We start from the raw sequence: 20987 nt of genomic DNA, 5'->3' as shown, positions 1-20987 counted from the left end.
TTCTCATGTGTCTACTGCCCTTGTCCTGCTAGGTTGAAGTGATTGTGGGTTTGGAAGATGCTGTTTAAAGTTTTTTTTATGAATTTCGGCAGTGCATCTTTTAGTACGTGTTGCTGCTCCTGAGTATCGAAGGTGGAGGAACTTGTTGCTTGTGGATGTGGTGCGAATCAAGCGGGCTGCTTTCCTCTTGTATACTGTCAAGCATCTTGAGTGCTGTTGAAACTGCATGCATTGTAATAAGTGGGAGTATTCTGTCATTTTCCTTAGTGTGCCTTGTAAATGGTCGACAGTTGCTGACGAGTAAGGAGGTGAGTTAGTCACTGCAAGACTCCTGGCTTCTGACCTGCTTTTGGGTCACTGTGGCGAGTCCAGTTCAGCTTCTGGTCAATGGTAATCCCCAGGATGTTGACAGTGCGCGATTCTGTGATGATAACACTTTTGGTTGTCCAGGGGTGGTGATTAGATCTTCTCTCATTGGAGGTTGTCATTGCCTGGCACTTGTGTAGTATGAATGTTATTTGCGACTTGTCACTCCTAGCCTGGATGTTGGCTGAATCTTGTGGCATTTGAACATGGACTGCTTCAGTATCTGAGAAGTTGTGAATGGTGCTAAATGTGGTGCAGTCATGAGCTAACATCCCCACTTCTGACCTTTATGACGGAGGGAAGGTCGCAACCATTTGAAGGTTGTTGAGCCATGGCCTGAGGAACTCCTGCAGAGATGTCCTGGAGCTGAGATGACTGACCTTGAGCAACCAAAATTATCTTCCTGTATGCCAGGTATGACTCCAATCACCTGAGAGTTATTCCCCTTGTGCCCATTGATTCCAGTTTTGCCGAGGGTTCCTTGATGCTGTAGTTGGACAAATGCAGCCTTGACGTCAAGGTCTATCACTCACCTCAACTCTGGAATTAAGCTCTTTTGTCCATGTATGAACCAAAGCTACAATGAAGTCAAGAGCTGAATGGTCCTGGCAGAACCCAAATTGGATGTCAGTGAGAAGATTACTAATGAGCAATTGCTGCTTGATAGCACTTTTAATGACATCTTCCATCATTTTACTGATGATTGAAAGTAAACTGATGGTGCAGTAATTGTTCAAGTTGGATTTGTCCTGAGTTTTGTGTACTGGGCATACATGGACTGTTTTCCATATTGAGGGTGGATGTCAGTTTTGTAACTGTACTGGCAGAGCTTGGCTAGTGGAGCGGCAAGTTCTGGAGCACATCCTCAGTACTATTGCTACTTGTTATTAGAGCCCATCACCTTTGCAGTATCAAGTGCTTCCAACTCAACACTTCTGATTAAGATTGCTGCAAATGCTTCAACTTTATCTTTTGCACTAATGTATTGGGTTCTTCCAAATTTTAAGGATGGCAATATTAGTGGAGCCGCCTCCTCTGGTAAATTGTTTAATTGTTCGCCGCCATTCACGAGTGATAGTGGCAGGACTGCAGACCTTAGGTCTGATCAATTGGTAACGGGATCACTTAGCTCTATCTATCACTTGACTATTTGTGTGACAAACAGTATTAATAACCTGTTTGGTATCTTCAATAAGTTGACACCACATTTTTAGTTATGCCATATGCTGCTCTTGGCATGCCATCCTGCACACTCCATTGAATCAGAGTTGATCCCTGGCTTGATGGTAATGGTTGAATGAGGGGATATGCCAGGCCATGAGGTTGCAGATTGTGCTTGAATACAATTCTGCCATTGTTGATGGCCCACAGTGCCTCATGCCCAATCTTGAGATATGAGACCTGTTTGATGTCTGTCCAATGTAGTACATTAATAGCGCCACACAGCATGATAGATGGTAATCTCCGCGTGAAGGTGAGACATCATCTCCACAAGGAGAGTGTGTGTTTTGCTCTTACTCATACTCATGGGCATGTGCATCTGCAGCCAGAAAATTGGTAAGGATGAGATCAAGTGTGTTGTTCTCTCTTGTTGGTTCCCATGCCATCTCTCCAGACCCAGTCTAGCAGCTATGTTCTTTAAGACCCAACCAGTAGTGCTGCTGCAAGGCCACTGTTGGTGGTGGATTTTGAAATTCCCCACTTAGACTACAATTTGCACATCTGCTACCCTCAGTGCTTCCTCTCAGTGTTGTTCAACATTGAGAAAGATTGATTCTTTAGCCAAGGGAGGACAGTATATCATAAGCAGCAGGAGGTTTCCTTGCCCATGTTTAACCTAAAGCCATGAGACTTTGTGGTGTCTGGAGTCAATGCTGAACATACCTTGGGTAATTCCGTTCTGACTGTACACCAATGTGCTGCTACCTCTGCTGGGTCTGCCCTGTGCAACAAACATGTGCAGGGATGTTGATGTTGGTCGTACAGCAGTGTTTTGTGTTGAAATGTATAGGATGCATAGGTAAAGGTAAAAGGAAGGAGAATTTCCAAAGCATAGAAAGATAGCAGAATAATGTTGCCCAAATTACAAATTACTCATCATTTTTTACCTTTTGAATGTAGGAAAGAATATTCAGCCATGATGATTAATTTGTGTTCATGTTTTAGCAGGATGTGAAATAACAGTCTTCACTTGTCAAATTACAGGAGGTCTTGTTGAATTTTTATTTCAGATGATGTAAGTTTCTAGGTGACATGCATACTTTGGAAAGCTGTGAACCTTTTGCATTTTTCAGTTCTTCTGCATTGTTTTTCATTGGTCTTCCAAAGGTTTTATTAAAGAGAAGCTTGAAGTTAATTTGAAATCTTTGAATCCCTGAGAGCGTATTCAACAATTTATGTTGTAGCTATCGTAACGAGTTAATTAATTTTTTAATATAAATGATTTAAAGTTGTAATTGTAGTAGTTCAACATCACTTGGGCTCTTGCATCTATACGAAGTAATTTGAATTGAATTGAATTTATTGTCACGTGTACCGAGGGCACAGTGAAAAGCTTTGTCATGCGAGCAATACAGGCAGATCATATAGTTAAGTAGTAGAGATAAGTAAGTAATGGGTAAACAGCAGCAAAATCAAAAACACAGGTACAGGTAAATGTTAAGAGTTTGTGAGTCCATTCAGTAATCTAACAACAGTAGGGTAGGAACAGTTACAAAACCAGCTGGTGCTTGTGTTCAGGCTTCTGTACCTTCTCCCTGATGGCAGAGGTTGTAGAAAAATATTGCCAGGGTAGGATGGATCTTTGAGAATGCTGTTGGCCTTTGTGATTGTCTGGGCCAAGTTCACCTCTCTCTCTAACCGTCTCTGATCTTGAGTAGTGTTTGCAATTCTCATTGTGTCAAAGTAACTTCTTTCTTTCACCAAGATTCTAAAGTTGTATTGTTGCAGAGCATAGCACATCTGGTATAACAGTTTCTCCTTCCATGTCTGTAGGGCCGGATCAGATGCACTTCATCATCTTGTAATGTGCTCCCTTCACCTGATCTACTTGCTGCATTTGAGGCAGCTCTCACCTGTGGATTGATGTCAACTGTGGCGATGTTTCTGCCTCATAGAGTCATAGAGATGTACAGCATGGAAACAGATCCTTTGTCCAACTCGTCCACGCTGACCAGATATCCTAAATTAATCTAATTCCATTTGCCTGCACTTGACCCATATCCCATAAACCCTTCCTGTTCGTATACCCAGCCAGATGTCTTTTAAATGTTGTAATTGTACCAGCCTCTGCTCCCTCCCCAACATGCAATCAGGTGGTATAATTTACCTTTTGAAATACCACTGACTCGTAGTGAGTCTAAATTTGTGATGATACCTTGGTAGCTCATGAAACCTTAATATGGTTGTACAGTTTGACTATTGAGCTGATTTCAAACCCGAAATGAACAAAGCTTTATGGGCAAGGCATATTCTGCCTAATCCTAGTATCTCTGTCTAATTTTCTGTCTGGCACATGTCTCAAACTGAATTCAACAATACTTATTCTAAATATCTCATGCTAATTTTAATATCTCTTTCACAAATGTCATTGGCTCACAATCCACCTATAGAACCATTTCATAATGGTAATCCACTCATCCCTGTGTTCCTAGGTGCACCTTTTACTTTATCGTCTGCCTTCCTTCATGTTCTAGGTGATAGTGGTCATGCATTTAGAAGCTGCTAGCTAAGGAGCCTTGGTGAATTTCTGCACTGCATCTTGTATATGATACACACTGCTGTCACTGTTGGTGATGAAGTGGAGGAATATTGAAGCAGGTGGAAGGCGCAGCAGTATTGTGGGCTGTTTTCTCTTGGATGGTGTCAGCATTTTTGAGCGATGCTGGAGCTGTGCTCATTCAAGTACGTTAGGAGTATTCCATCGCACTCCTGACTTGTGCCTTGTAACTCAACAGAACTGCAATGTATCACAAAGGTTGGAGCAGAATTGGGCCATTTGGCCAATCGAATCTGTCCTGCCATTCGATCATGGCAGATATGTTTCTCAAGCCTATTTTCCTGCCTTCTCCCTGTAACCCTTAATCAACTTACCAGCCAAGAACATATCTATCTCTGTCTTAAGTACATTCAATGACTTGGCTTCCACAGCTGCTTCAACAGATTTCCACAGATTAACCCCCTCTGTTCCTAGCTTTTTACTTGCTCTTGTAGTTATAAATATGAGTTCCTGAACAATGGAAACCTGTAATGATGTTGACGCTTGGGAATTCAGAAATGTAATGTCATTGAAAATGAAGGGACAATGGTTTGATTCTCTCTTGTGGAAATGTTTGTTACCACATGCTTGTGTGGCCTGAACATCATCAGCCTGGCTTGAATATTGTCTTGTTACAAATGGATATAGACTGCTTCAGTATTGGAGGTGTCATGTATGGTGCTGAACATTGCAATCATCAGCGAGCATCCCACTAATGACCTTATGATGCAGGGAAAGGGCATTGATGGAGCAGCTGAAGATGCTTTCGCCAAGGGTGCTATTCTGAGTAACTCCTACAAAAATGTCCTGAGACTGAAATGATTAACTGCCAACAACCACAGCCACCTTACTTTGTGTTAGGTATGACTCCAACCAGCAGATAGCTTTCACCCCAATTCCCATTGATTCCAGTTTTGTTTGGGCTCTTAGATGTCACTCTCTTATCACATAATGCCTTGACATGAAGACTAGTCTTTCTCTCCGTTTCAGTTGCACTCTTTTTCTCTGTGTTTGTATCAAGACTATAATGAGATGAGGAACTGAGTGACCCTGTCAGAAACTAAACAGAGGATCAGGGAGAAGAGTATTGCTTTGAAGGTGCCACTTGATAACACTGTTGATCCCTTCCATCACTCCACGCTGATAGGGGCAGTAACTTTTATTTGTCCTGTTTTTCATGCAGAGGATATACTGGGTAAATTTCCACCTTGCTGATATTGCAGTTGTATGGGAGTAGCCAGGGCACATGTAGTTGTGGAATATAAGTCTTCAGTACTGTTGCTGAAATGTTATCAGAACATTTGCAGTAACTAGGGTATTCATCCGTTTCTTGCTATCATTTGGAGTGAATCTGGTTGACATTAGGTACCTCTGGAGGAGGCTGGGAAGGATCAACTACTCATCACCTCTGGCCGAAGATAAATGCAAATGTTCTTGTTTATTTACACTGAGGTGACAGGCACCCCCCCCCCCCCCCCCCCCAATGGTTGAGCATGTGATACTTGTGAAGTCATAGTGTGTACTACCTAGATGATGCACTGTAGAAATACATCAGAAATTCTTATACAGTACCTCCCTAACACAACCACTCACATCTGGAAGGACAAGGGAAGCAGTTACATGGGAGCACCACCACCTGCCAGTTCCCCTTAAAATTGCTCACCATGCTAACTTGGAAATAGGTCACTATTCTTTCACTGTCATTGTGTCAATATCTCCCTAAGGGCATTGTGGGTCTCCCTAGAGCACATGGACTGCAGCAGTGCAAGGAGGCAGCTGACCACTACCTTTTCAGGGACTTCTAGCTGAAACAATAATTCCTGGCCAACCAGTGACATCCACGTCATATGATTGACTTAAAAATGAAATCATGACTTCATGAGGCAGGGTTGTTTGGGGGAATGTTTAAGCTTGTCTATTGCATGCTACTTTTGCTGTTCACTATGCAAATTGTTTGTGTGGTAGCTTCACAGGGTTGCCATCTGATTTTTAGGATGTCTTGTACTGCTTGTGATATGCACTCCTTCAATCTTCATTAAGTTAGGGTTGGTTGATCTCTTGGTTTGATGCTAATGGTGGAGTGGAGGATATGAAGGGTCATGCAGTTCCAAGGTTCTGGTTCGATACAATTCTGCTGCTGCTGCTGATGGTTCACCCCATCTCATGGATGCCTGGTTTTGGGTTGCTAGATGTTTTGAAAGTCTATCCCAACATAATAGAGTAATTGAGGATATCACAGATGTGAAATCAAGACTTTCTTCATTGAAAATGTGTGATGGTCTCTTGCACCAATACTGTAATGGGCAGACTCATTTGCAACAGGTAGGTTGGTGAGGATGAGGTCAAGTATATTTTTCCCATCCATTGGTGCCCTCACCATTTGTCACATCCAGTCTGGCAGCTATATCTTTTAGGACTTGGCCAACTTGGTCAGCAGTGGTGCTAATGAGCCACTCTTGGTGATGAACGTTAAAGTTTCCCCATGAAAGGGGGGGCATGACATAGCCTGAGATAATGGTGGTGATTTAAGACCTAAGATATAGGAGCAGAATTAGGCCATTTGCCATTCGATTATGGCTGATATGCGTCTCACCACCAGTCTCTTGCTTTGTCACCATAATACTTGATCCCCATCCCAAATCAAGAACCCATCTATTTCTGACTTATATACACTCAATAACTTGATCTCCATGGCCTTCTGAAGCAATGAGTTCCACAGATTCACTACACTCTGGTTGAAGAAATTATTCTTCTTCTTCTCAGTTCTAAAGGGTTGTCCCTTCATTCTGAGGCTGTGCCCTCCAATTCTTGTCTCTTCTACTAATGGAAACGTCTTCTCCAAAACCACTCTATCTCGGCCTTTCATTATTCTGTAAGTTTCAGTGAGATCCTTCCTCATCTTTCTAAACTCAGTTGAGAACAGACCAAGGTCCTCAACTGCTCCTTATATGATAAGCTCTTCATCCCCAGGATCATTCTTGTAAGCCACCTTTGGACCCCCTCCAATGCCAATACATCTTTCCTTTTAATGCAGGGCTCAAAAATGCTCTCAATATTCCAAATGTAGTCTGAGCAGAGCCTTGTACAACTTTAGCAGTACATCTCTGCTCTTGTATTCTAGCTCCTGTTGAAACAAATGCTAACATTGTATTTGCCTTCCTAACTGCCAACTGAACCTGCACTGTTAACCTTAAAAGAATCCTGAACTAGGACACCGAAGTCCCTTTGTGCTTCAGATTTCTGAAGCCTTTCCCAGTTAGAAAATAGTCTACACCTCTATTCTTCCCACCAAAGTGCATACCCTCATATCTTCCCACATTGTATTCCATCTGACACTTGTATTCCAGTTGCCCACTATACTAGCCTATCCAAGTCTTTCTGCAGTCTCCCCACTTCCTCAATACTACTTATCCCTCCACCAACCTTTGTGTCATCTGCAAATCTAACAACAGTGCTCTCAGTTCCTTTATCCAAATCGTTAATGTGTAACATTAATGATTATGGTTCCAATAGTGACCCCTGCGGAACTCCACCATCACTGGCTCCCACCTTGAAAAAGACCCCTTTATCACCACTCTCTGCCTCCTGCCATTCAGCAGAATCCTCTATCCATCCCATGTTCCTAACTCCATGGGCTTTATCTTATTTCGCAGTGTCCTGTGTGGCACATTGTCAAAAGCCTACTGAAAATCCAAATTGATTTGTTTAACTTGCTCATTAACTCAAAGAATTCTATCAGATTTGTCAGACATGATTTCTCTTTGACGAAGCTGTGCTGACTCAGCCCTATTCCATGCATTTCCAAGCAGTCCCACCTGTATTTGGACTCTTAAAATCTTAACAATAACTAAGGTTAGGCTAACTGCCACTGCCTTCCTCACTACTTACATGGGGTGTGACATTAGCCATTTTCCAGTCCTTGAGGTCCCTCTCTGGCACCTGTGACCCCTGAAAGATAATCACCAATGCCTCTACAGTCTCCTCACAATATGCTTCAGAGCTCTGAGGTGTAGTCCATCTAGCCTGGGTGACTGATCCACCTTCAGACCTTTCAGCTGCTTCTTCCTCAGCACCTTTTCCTTCGTGATGGCCACTACACTAATCTCTGCTGCCTGATTCTCTTGAAGTTCAGGTATGTTGCTCGTGTCTTCCTCTGCCATTTTTGTGTTGGAATTGTATAATTCTACTACTTTTTCAGTGATTGAGTGTCCACTTTTGCCTGGAATATTATTTGTAAGGTATGATTCTCTTTGTTCAGGTTGTTCTTGACTCGTCTGTGGGACAGTTCTCCCAATTTTGATGCAAGCCCTCAGGTGTTGGGAAGGACGACTTCATAGGTCTGTTTGTCGTTGCTGCTGCCTTGGTTGATGCCGCCTCGGTTGATGCCTAGTGATCCACTTCATGTTTTTTCCTGAGAATTTTGGATAGTTTGTTGCAATTTAGTGGCTTGCTGAGCTATTACAGATAGCATTAATGAGAGTCAGTGGTAACATGAAGGACAGACCAGGTAAGGCTGGCAGCAACAAAAACAAAAGTTGCTGGAAAAGCTCAACAGATCTGGCAGCACCTGTGACAAAAAATCAGAGTTAATGTTTCAGGTCCGGTGATTCATCCTCAGAATTGATGGTAGCCAGGAAGATGTTGGATTTTTTTTTTGCTCTTTATTTTTCCCTACACCACCGCCTAACCACAGTAGTGCTTATTTTTCTCCAGCACCCATGTCGTGTGTGAAAATGTTGGTCTTTATGCAGAAAATAGGGTGGGGGAGGGTGTAAGGATGAAACTCTCAGTGAGGATAAAGACCAACAAGTGAGAAGATCAGTTGGACAGACCAAGAAGTAAATAACTATCTGTCTAGGACAGTGAATAACTGTAAATGGAAACTGTTAGTGGCTAACAGTAGGTAGTGTATAATTGCAGACTGTGACAACAAAGCCTGGTGTGTGGGGTAGGGGGCCAGGACATGAGAGAGTTCAGGCCCTAAAGTTATTGAACTCGATGTTGAGTCCTGAAGGCTTAAGGATCCCCAAGTGAAAAATGGAAGGGTGTTCTTCAAGCTTACGTTGAGCTTTGTTGGAACACTCCAGCAAGCCAGAGACAGAGATATTGGCTAGGGAATAGAGTGGTGTGTTAAAGTGACAGGCAACTGAAAGCTCAGGGAATATTTTTACAAACAGAAAGCAGATGTTCTGCGAAGCAGTCAACCAGTCTACACTTCATTTACTCAATGTTGAGGAGACCACATTGTGAGCAGCGAAATGCAGTAGACAAGATTGTGAGAAGTACAGGTAAAGTACTGCCTCATTAGGAAGGTACGTTTGGGCCCTTAGATACTGAGAAGGGAGGAGGTAGGATAAATAGACAAAGTCTTTTCCCCGGGGTCGGGGAGTCCAGAACTAGAGGGCATAGGTTTAGGGTGAGAGGGGAAAGATATAAAAGAGACCTAAGGGGCAACTTTTTCACGCAGAGGGTGGTACGTGTATGGAATGATCTGCCAGAGGATGTGGTGGAGGCTGGTACAGTTGCAACATTTAAGAGGCATTTGGATGGGTATATGAATAAGAAGGGTTTGGAAGGATATGAGCAGGGTGCTGGCAGGTGGGACTAGATTGGCTTGGGATATCTGCGCGGCATGTGCGAGTTGGATTGAAGGCTCTGTTTCCATGCTGTACATCTCTGACTAAATAGGCAGATGTTCCACCTGCTGCAGTTGCAGAGGAAGGTGCTATGGGGGGGATAGGTGTTGGGAGTGAAGGACAGCAGATTTCTTCACGTAAACGACGTTAGTGAAACAGATTTTTAAGACAGATGACAGTGGTTACTTGGTTATTATTAGACTAGCTTTTATTTCCAGATTTTATTGGATTCAGATGTCACCATCTGCCTTGGTAGAATTGAACCTATATTTCCAGAACATTAACCACGTGTTTTAAATCCAGTGACATTACCATACACTTTCCTTTCTGCTGTAGCAAGTTTCATAAAGCCGTTTATTTGGTGAGCACCTTTGTTACCGATTTTAAGTTTGTTTAGATGTAGGACCAGCGTAGGACTGTTGTCAATGATGTTGCTCTCTTAGCTGTATAAATTTCTGTCTTGATGCTCCTGATGATGAGCTTTGGAGTGGAAGGGAGCACTGGAAATGAAAATGTTTCCATTTTTTTTTTCAGTAAAGGACTTTTGTGCTCATCAAGTTAAGGGATGTTCGTGATATCAGTTTCAGTCACTCAGTGATCACAGAAGGCATTTCCACGCATGTAGCATGATTGGATATAGACTGAAGATTCAGTATTGTAACTGTTGATCCATTCTCTATAAGACCAGACAGAATTGTCAATGTTTCCTCATGTCCCGCACCGACTTTCCTTCAGCTTGTCTCAATAACATTACCAGTTCAGTGCAATGCTGTGCCATCTGTTCCTGCCCACAAAAACTGGATTGAGACTACCCAAATTAATTGCATGCGATGAATAGACAAGAAATTTTCATCCTTTTCAACCCGCTTAGATGTGAACCTAGTCCCAGAGGACGAAGTCCAGTATCTAATTCATTGTGCTACTCAGTTTCCATCTCTCTTTAAACTGTTGAGAAATGATAAGATTTGGCCTTTTTATCTGTACAATGTACAGGGTATTGTCAAGCTGCAGCACATACTGCAGAAGGTGAATTTTGGTTGCAACTTATTTGTCAAGGTTAGTGAATCCAAGATTTTTTTTATCTGTGCATTTTGCTCTGTAATCTAAATAAACCACTTTCTGTCAATACAAAAGTTGGCTTATGAAGTTTGCATTTTTATAAACCTGGTTGATGTACATAATGGGCTAAATTAAATCACCAATAGATGTACACATCTACGCATTGATGTACTAACATCCTTATGGATTGCATTTTGTAGAACATAAAGTTTACCAATTTTTTAAAAATCTGTTTTATACATTTAGGGATTTGGAAGAATTGAAGTTTTAATGCTCAGTCAGTGACCATGAGAAAAAAGATCTTCCCAGTTACTTCTCTTTTCCCAATTCTTATCCTGAAAATAGTGAATGATACCACATCGTACCATTGGCATCTGTGTATGTCAGTATGACCGTTCTTTGTGTGAAGTTGAATGGTATTTGGGATATTATATTCCTATCATCGCCTCTTCTCCCAGACATACTTGGTTTCCAGCAGCGTTAAGTGGATGTGTAGTGTTGGCAACTCTCCCACTCAACATCATTGTCTCTGCTCAGATCATTGAACTCCTTTACATAAGCCACAGGTTAAATCTGTGATGGTCAAGATTCTAGCACATTAGTCCCGAAATATACCATGCAATGACATACTGAGTGACGGGAAGATAACTAACGAATGGTTTTGGAGATGCTTCCCAGCTGAATGTTTTGAGTTTCGTTCTATATTTATGTTATGTTCAGCTAAATTGTCCTTTCGTTCTACATTTAATTGTAGGTTAACCCATTATTTCTTGACTATTAATGATAGTTTAGAATGTCTTTTTGTAACCCAAATTAGCCCCCTGCCAACTGAATTTGATGAAATAATTAGATAAATACATTTACAAGATCAGGCATGTTCCTGCTGTATTACAGTGTCAGTATGGTAGACCAAGGAAGTGTTTCTTCATTCTTAGATGTAATGTCAAAGAAAATATTGATTAGTAGAAGGCAATTCCTGAATTACTACGGAAGTATTGGATAACCAGGTTCTGATTGTTGATTAATTGGATTTCCAATCTTGGCTTAGTTAACAAGCATCTACTAAAGAGATAGAATTCTGGGAACTCATGAAGTGGAAGAGAATTGATATTAAAAATTGAGCCCATTTTCAGTACAAATTTCATCTTCTGATTTATTAATATCTGAGATCTTTAAAGACTAAAATAGATTTTAAAAAGGGGACAAAAAAACACTGAGCTAAGATGGGCGCAGTGATTATTTGACTATAGGTTAAGCCAATTTGTGAATCTACAAATAATGCCCAGTCTGAACTAAAATTAACATGCCACTAAAATGACTGAAACCAGTCACTCAGATCTGAGTTTCCTGTTTGATTTACCTTTCTGGAATTTTCACATCTCGGGATCGAAGTAGCTGCTAATTATCCAGCTATGGGAAAAGAAACAATGAAGCCAGATATCTGTGTACATAAAAGAATTGTATTTCAGGCTACTGCTTTTTGGCAAAGCATAACGAAGAATGATGGATTTATAACAGCTTGCTGTCTCCCTGCTTTTCCCTCCGAAGACGTGCCAGGTGAAAAGCAAATAGAAATATTTGTTCACCAAGAACTTGAAAGTATACACAAATTTTGACACGGCTGGAAATGTAAATCAATAATTAAACAACCGTAGTCTCAGGTTTAACCTAACACCTCCACGACTAAGGACTTTTTGAACTGCATATTCTTCATCTTTTTGTGCTCGACATGCTGGGGTCTGGTAGCTTTGTAGGCTGGATAGTTGATTTGCAACGTGGAGTGATACAAACAGCATGGGTTCATTTCCTGTACTGACTGAGTTTATCATGAAGGACTGTCCTTCTCAAGCTCTCTCCATGCCTGAGACAAGGTAACCCTCAGGTTAAATCACAAATCACGCAACTCTCTAAAGAGCGAGCAACCCAATTATCTGGTAGGATATGGCGCCTTTACTTTAAAGCTACACTCTCCCTTTTAAACTTTGTGTGTGTATATCTGTGTGTTTGCCATTGTGCTTTATTATTTTTGAGTTAGTATCTAATGAAAATCCTGTCTTTCACTCAAAGAAACCTTGTAATTGATTCCTTTATTTTTGAATTTGTGAACTGTATTTTAATTGATGTAAGATGCATGCTGAAAAGCCAACCAAGCGTTTTACAAGAGAGGAGCTAATTCACCCCTCCTCATCCAGTCCTAACAATTCATAGTATGTTTGGACCTGAACTGTTTCTCTTTTCATTAAACCTCACTCTGACTCATGAATGATTAGCACTATTTGAGATGAAATATTGTCTGTAAATTTAGAAACAATATAGGACCGTGAAGATCTTCACAATTCAAAAATAAGTGAAAATAGAAATTGATATGTAGTTTTTACAGGAGACAGTCGTGATTTATGATTTTTTTTAGATTAGATTTCCTGCAGTGTGGAAGCAGGCCATTTGGCCCAACAAATCTACACTGACCTTCCAAAGAGTAAGCCACCCAGACCCATTTCCTGACATCCACCCCTGACTAAACCTATGGGCAATTTAGCATGGTCCATTCACCTAACCTGCACATCTTTGGACTGTGGGAGGAAATAAGAACACCCAAAGGAAACCTACACAGACATTGGGAGAATTTGCAAACTGCACACAGACAGTTGCCTGAGACAGGAATCAAACCCAGGTCCCTGGTGTTGTGAGGCAGCAGTGCTAACCACTAAGTCACCGTAGTAGACCGAACATTGATTACTTGTTTACCTTTTGAATAGGCTACACAGTTGGAATAAATAAATTCTTGACATTAAGCAAATTACTTCAGCAGCAATACACGTCTACATGTCTTTCATCTGATGCTGAGGGAAATGACATGTTGAACTTCATAGCAAGAGATTTTGAGTCCAGATATATCTTGTTTCAACTGTACAAGGCTTTTGTGAGATGGCATCTGGAGTATTATTGGCAGTTTAGGTCATCTTATCTGAGGAAGACGTCCTGACTAATAAGGGCGTGCAAAGAAGGTTTATCAGACTGATTCCTGGAATGGCAGGACATACAGAAAGAAGCTGGATTAGTTAGGACTATATTTCAGAATTCGGAAGAATGAGGGGAGATGTCACAGAACCCTATAAGACCCCAATAAGAATAGACAGAGTAGATGCAGAAAGGATGTTCTCAATGACAGGTGAGTCCAGAACCAGGAATCAATTCTAAGGATAACAGGTATGTCTTTTGGAACAGAGATATGAGGTGAACCTACATCACCCAGAGACTGGTAAGCCTGTAGAATTCTCTGCCACAGGAAACTTGTTGAGGCAAAAACATTGAAGATGTAGATATTTTTCCCAGACTAAAGGGGTAGAAGAATATGGGAAGAAAACGGGTCAGGCAACTGCATTGGATGATCAGCCGTGAGCATATTGAATGGTAGAGCAAGCTCAAAGGGTCGAATGTCTAATCCTGCTCCTGTATTCTATGTTTTAGATTTACTTGGTAAAAGCATTAAGAAAACAAAACAGAATTTTATTAAAGTAGGAAATATTATTTGCACCAGCTGTTAAAAATGCATGGCATTATAGGAGAAATTGCATATTAAAGTTGAATACTGCACATTGTTTCATGTAAAATAACTTGATATTCACAGTTAAAAGCAATTTTTCAATATATTTTCATTTGATCTGAGCATCACTAGCAAGGCCAGCATTATTGACCATCTCTAATTGTCCTTGAGAAGTTGGTCTGAGCTGCCACCCTGTACCATCTTTGGTGTAGGTAAACCCGCAGTGATGTTAAGAAGGGAGTTTCAGGATTTGATTCAGCAACTGGGAAAAAAAACGGCAAAATAGTTACAAGTAAGAACGGTGTGTTTTCTGGACTAGAACTTCCAGGTGGTGCTGTTCCCACCCATCACAGCCCAGAAATATAATTTCTAAGCCATAACAATTTGTTTCTTCATCTCCACTGGGATCATTGGATTTATCTTGTCATTACCCAGTGGTTTTACTTAACTACCTTAACTAATAGAAACTCTGTTTTATTCATTACAAATGCTTCAAAATTTCAGATATCTATCTCGTCAGTAGAAAAATGATGCATAGTCAGTTATTATTCCGCAGTTGAAATAGCCTATTTCATTTTGGGCTGAGGTGTTTTGTTGGATACAGTAGGACGAATGGGTTGAAAGCCACTTAAATATCCTTTGTGAAGTGAATTTCAGAACCTCAACTCTTCATGTATATGTAGTATTCCCAGCATAGTTCTGCTGAGAACAGTTAGGCAACTCTCTGAGGATCTGCTTTTCTTTCAACTGATAAACTTGTGAACAATTTATTGTTTCTTTTCATGTGGTTTCCATGCACTCTGTTCATTTTCCTGATCCTTTCCCTACCTCTTACTGTCTTGTTATTTTTTAAATTATTTATATATCTCATCTGTGTTCTTCTTCAGTTTTAGGTTAGTTTTGATCTACTTGATCAATAACGTTCCAAATTTGTTTTGTGCCTTAGCAGTCTTTTGTTTTAAAAATTGACACACTTGATCTGTAGTTCTGTGACCGTTTCTTTTGCCATCTCAATTGGCATCTTCCTAACTTCCACCCAATCCAGAAGGGCATTCTAATTTACTTAAACTTTTCCTGTCCGGTTTGATCTTAAAATATATTGTGATCATTACCTGAGTTATTTTCTAGTGAGGGATACAGAATTACTTATATGGAAAGATTGGGCTATAGAACTATGGAACATGGTTTGTAGTAATAACAATCAGGGCAATCACTTGTTTGGTTCTTTCCAGGAGTTTTTCCCAGTTGTGCTTTACATTAAAAGTAGACGTCACGGGTGTTGCTATGTACCCTTTATCGAGCAGGTTTCATTTTAAAGCAGATGGAGAAACAAACAAACTTGACTTTGAAGTTCAAAATTAAATGTTGTTTTTTTCATGTAGTATTTTGAGGAAATTCTGGGGTGCACTTCTGGATTGTATGTGGGGAAAATCACCAGCCTCGGAGTCAGAATCGGGGTTCAACAACAGAATTTATTGTACAAGGAATTAGCGGGGCTCTGAGAAGACAAAGACACCAACAGCACAGTGGTCAGCTGTGATTCTTCTCTCAACATGGGGCACATGTCAAAACACTTTTATACATTTTGTCATCTAGTAGGTCAGTGATGAGGTTATTGTCTGTGTAACATAGTTTATTTATTGTAAACATTACAGAATCGTTGATAGTTTTCATGCAGTTATTGTCAATTTCAGCACAGCCTTTATTAATTTCAGTGTGGTCGTCAGTTTCAGCACAGACATTGTCAGTTTCAATGTCTGCGCAGAAGTCCATTGCTGTAGTAATGGGTGCTACCCACTCTCCTGAGAAGGACGATTTATCAGTTATCTGTTATCAGTTTTTATTGAGTCCGTATCAAACTGTTAGCAACAGGTGTTGCCTGGACCCACACATTTTAGTGGGCAGTATAAGCTACTCATGTGTATTCTCTCCCCGACCTGCCTTAAACTAATCAACTAGGTTATGAGTGCATTGTGCTGGTATTCTGGTGGCCCAAGGCAGTATCTGTGTTTGCTCTGCTGTCTCTCTCCATGTTGTGGTCCAGTGGCCATCTTGTGTGTCCGTGTGCCCTGCCCCATGCCATCTCCCACTCCAGTTGCAAGAGAACTTTCTGATGCCTTGTCTGTAACTGTTCTCGGCATTCCTAACCTGGGAACATTATACTTAGATGCAGAATTGAACTTCTGAAGCTCATTTTACATGGGACCTTTAAATGGGTTTTCCATCTGTTTGTCCTACTGTATTCAATGAGGTGTCTCACTCCTGAACTAAAGTTTATTTTTGTTGCCCAAGAAATGGCTTCTTTGACTAAGATAATCAATTTATGCATAACTTAACCAAATTTTTTTGTCGCTGCAACCAAATTCAAATTGTTATCTCATTCCTGTTGGATCTATCTAGGCAGTAGCTTAAGGTGCTTTTCATCCCAATTGAGATGAAAGGTCAATGTCTTGACCAATATGGTACTTTGTCCCTTAGGGTAAGTTTAATAATACCTTTTATAATTACTACCTTCAAATTCAACACTTAAATCAATTCTAGTATATTTAAAATGTGACCAGAGTATTTAAAGTGTACTTTGAGCACTTTTTGAGTCTGTAATGGTTCAGTGGATAGCATTCTTGCCTTTAAGTCAGAGGTTATTGTGTCAAATCCCACTCCAGAGACTTGATCACATAATCTAGACTGACACTCCAGTAGAGTACTGTCAGATGAATCATTAAACTGTGGCCCTTTCTGTCCTGTTGGGTGGACGTTAAAGATTCAGTGGCACTAGCTTGCAGGAAAGCAAGGAGTTGCCCGTGGTGTCCTGGCCAAAATTTATCCCTCAAACAATATCATTAACATAGGTCTTCTGATCTTTTACGTCATTTCTGTTTGTGTGACCTTGATGTGCACCAAATTGACTAATGCATCCCCTAGATTTCGACAGTGATGCTATTAAAAATATAGTTAATTGGCTGTAAAGTCATGGAATACCTTGTAGAAATGCAAGTCTTTAAGTTGGCTATATTTGACACTACATTGTCCAAAGTTACCATACTGCATTTTTTAAAAAGTCAATTTTCAGTCTATATGAAACTGATCATTTTAAGTTGCATTATTACATATTGGCATTGTCCACAAGGCTAAGCTAGCATTTATCTTGGGCTGTCAGTTGTTTCAAATTGCAATGATGGACACATATCTACTGTATTGTGTTTTTGAAACAGCCACAGTCATTTTGGCATCAATCAAAAGCAATTTTTTAGAATAATTTTTCTTTTCGCTTGAGGGTGTGTGATCATATTGTACACATAGATGAAAATATGAATTTTAGTCAGTCAAAGCTTTCACTGTGTTACACTGTTGAAATCTTTGGAAATTAAATGGGGAGAAAGAGCACTGGAAATTTGGTAGTCTTTTTGTTCTAAATGGATGAACAGTTTAACTTTGACTCGGTTTACTTTTGGCTGGAGAGAAGAGAGAAGTGTATTATTATATTATTGTTTAACTTTTTCCTTTTAAATATAATTGGAATAAATGGTGTTGTAAGGAAGTTGTTAAAAAGGAGTTGACTGCAGAAAAGCATTGTTTTTATTTTTGAAAATTTTACTTAACTCTAGTACACTATTATCATAAATACTGTAATAACATACGTGATATCATTTATTATGATATATAATTACTAATTTTCCATTGACAGTATCATAGAGAATTTACCATTAAGTGCCTGCAGTAAAATCTTGCTGTTCAGAATTTTTCTTCAACTTTCCACCTCATGATACTTTGTGATTGGCATTTATCTTTGATTCTCAGTACTGTTGAAGATGATCATCAAATTTAATTAAAGTTTTCCATGATCTTCAAACTTTTATTTCAAAACATTATGTCAGAGCGGTCCACTTTTTAGAAATTTGCTTATTCAAAATAAAATTAATCCACAGGGAATTATTTGAAAAGTAATGACTAAAAACATATAATGACTTAATACATAGTTTATTTTGAAAACAAAATGATTAAAAAAGAACAAGAATGGTTATTAGTAATAAAAGATGGAAATAAATTCCCTTCCCACCCCCACAAAACTCAGGTGAGTGATCAGTGCTTTATTCATTTCTGCCTTGAATAAGTTTACATTTGGTTCAGCCTATATATCATGAAAATCTTCAACAAGATTTTCCCATTTTGCATAGCTAGCTAATCAACAGTTATTTAAGATCTCAAAATTGTTTTAATTCTATTAACGATAGCTGATCAACCTCGGATTATGATTTAAACCTGGGTACTTATCATCAGGACAGACTTCTGCAGGCAAGAGAAAGCCATGTATTATACACAATAAAACATTCTTGGTGTTGTTGTAACTCATCGTTATGAACTCCAGTCGTTTAGTTCTACAGTCTGATTTTTTTGAATATATTAGATTAGATTGTCCTTTTTGCATCGTATCAATCAAGATTTAAGTGCAATTTAAACATTTCAGCACAAAATGTTTACAAAATAATATTTCTGAGGCACTTGATAAAATAGTATTCTGAAATATTCGAGTATTAGTTATATTAATTAACTTATTCTATATGTGGTGGCATTGTGGTTTCATTTGTTACCACGCCCATTTTCTCTGCGCAGTTGCCATCTGGTGTCTTCCTAGGACCAGGGACTAATGAGAAGAGTACCAAATGCTGTCTTCAGTAGCAAAGGAGTTAATTTCTAAGACCCACTACGGAGTCCTTCTGCTATTAGTCGATTGAATTACTTCTGTTCATATAAACTGTCTGCTTATGCATTAAAGTGGTCCTGTGAATTGTTGATCAATCTATAGTGGCTCTGACAGTACAAAGGCAATTTGGTTGAAGTGATGTGCTCTAGTGATGGCACATGTCTGGCTCTATCAGCCAATGCAGTTGAATACTATTTTGATTCCACAGAGTTGAACAGCCACAGGAACCTAACAAGTTCAGAATGTTAGTATTTGTTGGTACTTTTGTGACACACCTACTAAAGTGGAGACTAACTAATCATCTTTAAAACTCATTCCATGTAAAGAACTTGTTTGTCTGTTGGTAAACTGTTACTGGTGGATGTTTTTACCATCTCATAAACAGTTATAAGTAGAGCGTATGCATTCTTGCCTTGTACTTGTCTTTGCAGGTTATATGGCATATTTTAGAAGATTGTAATGTATTTTTTAACTATTGCATCAAGAAAACATGGATGTTAGTGATCAGTGAAGAGGAGGAATTGCTACAACAAATTAATATCAGTAGTTTTAAACCTATATATGAACCTACAAAAAAAGTTTTGCTCATGGTATTTACTATCATCCTTTCTCTGAACAGTGGGTAGGGGTCAGATATTATTCTAAATAGAGAGAATTATTAGCCTTTTTATACATCATTTCTGTGAATAAATTATTCCATTTCAACCATTTTTTTTTCAATGTTATTAGTTTGATATTTTCCTCTTTGCAGTTAACCTTTTGTATGCTTAGTTATACTGCCTTCTAATAAAATACATTCCTTTAACTTAGTTGCAAAAATAATCAAAAAACTCCAGTTCTCCCTTGTGACAAATGTGTGAACTTCGATTTACCCCCTGTGAAGTATTACATCCACAGTTTTGATATGTTCAAGTTTCGGTAGTTATTGGTTGCATCTTATGCCAATTAGAGAAAAAAAAATCTCCCTCCGATCTGAAATGTTAACAATTCAGAGTTAAAAAAAAACTCCCATTTGAGAAGAATGTTTTCCAGGTTGCCTTAATGCCAGGTGTTTGACATTGAGTGGAGCGAGAGATGAATGAAGCTTATGGCAGCCCGTGGAATTGACCGACTCCAGGGAATCTCAGCTTCCTGCCGTGAAAGTTTCCATTTTCAAAGCACATCAGTTTCAGTGGGAATGTTGCAGTGGTCCCATATGCTACATCTGACAGAGTGAAGTTTGTACACTGAATACAAGATAGCTACTGAAGAGATTCTCACTCAGAATAGCACATGCTACCAAATGAATTTCAATATGTTACCAATGAACAAGCTGTGTGTTACCAACTGCTAATGACATTGAACTCCATCAATTATTAATGACAATTTGCTTTGTTTCAGTCCTGAGCTGCCTTTTACTCAGTATATGCTAGTGATATGGCAGCATGGCTTTTAAAACCTGAAAACCCACCCAAACAATAATCCAGTTGTTTTCAAACTTTTCTGTTTTACCCTTTAATCTTTCCTTGACCTAGCAGCAGGAAGCCTTTGTCTGAGGTGTTCATCTGGAACAACTTTTCCACACTTGTTTTCATGTTCTGTTAGATTACAGGGCAGTAGGCCTACCTTTGAAGCTCTCCTTTCTTTGTTTCTTTGCAATACACTCCAGTAATTAACTTTGTCCTTCTTTTATTTGTTCCAGTCAATCGCAGTCCACTCTGCTGAGCATCTTCTCCCTGGAGTACCAGGTTAGAAGTTTTCTCCTTTGTGAAGGCTGACAGGTGCCTAATTGAATGATGAATGTCCCTTTATTTCTTTGTAATTGAACTGCCAGCTTTCTGATTGGTTTGGAGGATGTTCCCCTCCACATCAAGCACCGCCTGAGTCTCGGTGGATGGCTGCCAAACCTTCCCATCCATCTGTCTAATAACATCTAGCCTCTGC

General features: G+C 39.7%; 1 protein-coding gene across 3 annotated transcripts in view; it reads left to right on the top strand.

Moving 5' to 3' along the window:
• Positions 1 to 20987, top strand: part of cdin1 (CDAN1 interacting nuclease 1) — a 159406-nt gene that overhangs the window by 22045 nt on the left and 116374 nt on the right. For 2 of the 3 annotated variants that reach the window (XR_009644966.1, XM_060828930.1), the window contains exon 2: positions 20746 to 20791. The exons of the other annotated variant lie outside the window; for it this stretch is intronic. Coding sequence is in view for 1 of the 2 variants with exons in the window: in XM_060828930.1 (XP_060684913.1) it covers positions 20746 to 20791 (46 nt within the window). In the remaining variant the exon portion in view is untranslated. The remainder of the gene's footprint in view (positions 1 to 20745; positions 20792 to 20987) is intronic. 3 annotated transcript variants of the gene reach the window in all.

The sequence above is a fragment of the Hemiscyllium ocellatum genome, chromosome 8, assembly GCF_020745735.1.
Source record: "Hemiscyllium ocellatum isolate sHemOce1 chromosome 8, sHemOce1.pat.X.cur, whole genome shotgun sequence".
Classification (NCBI taxonomy): domain Eukaryota; kingdom Metazoa; phylum Chordata; class Chondrichthyes; order Orectolobiformes; family Hemiscylliidae; genus Hemiscyllium; species Hemiscyllium ocellatum.
The sequence above is the reverse complement of the archived record's forward strand: the minus strand, read 5'-3'. Positions and strand labels throughout refer to the sequence as shown.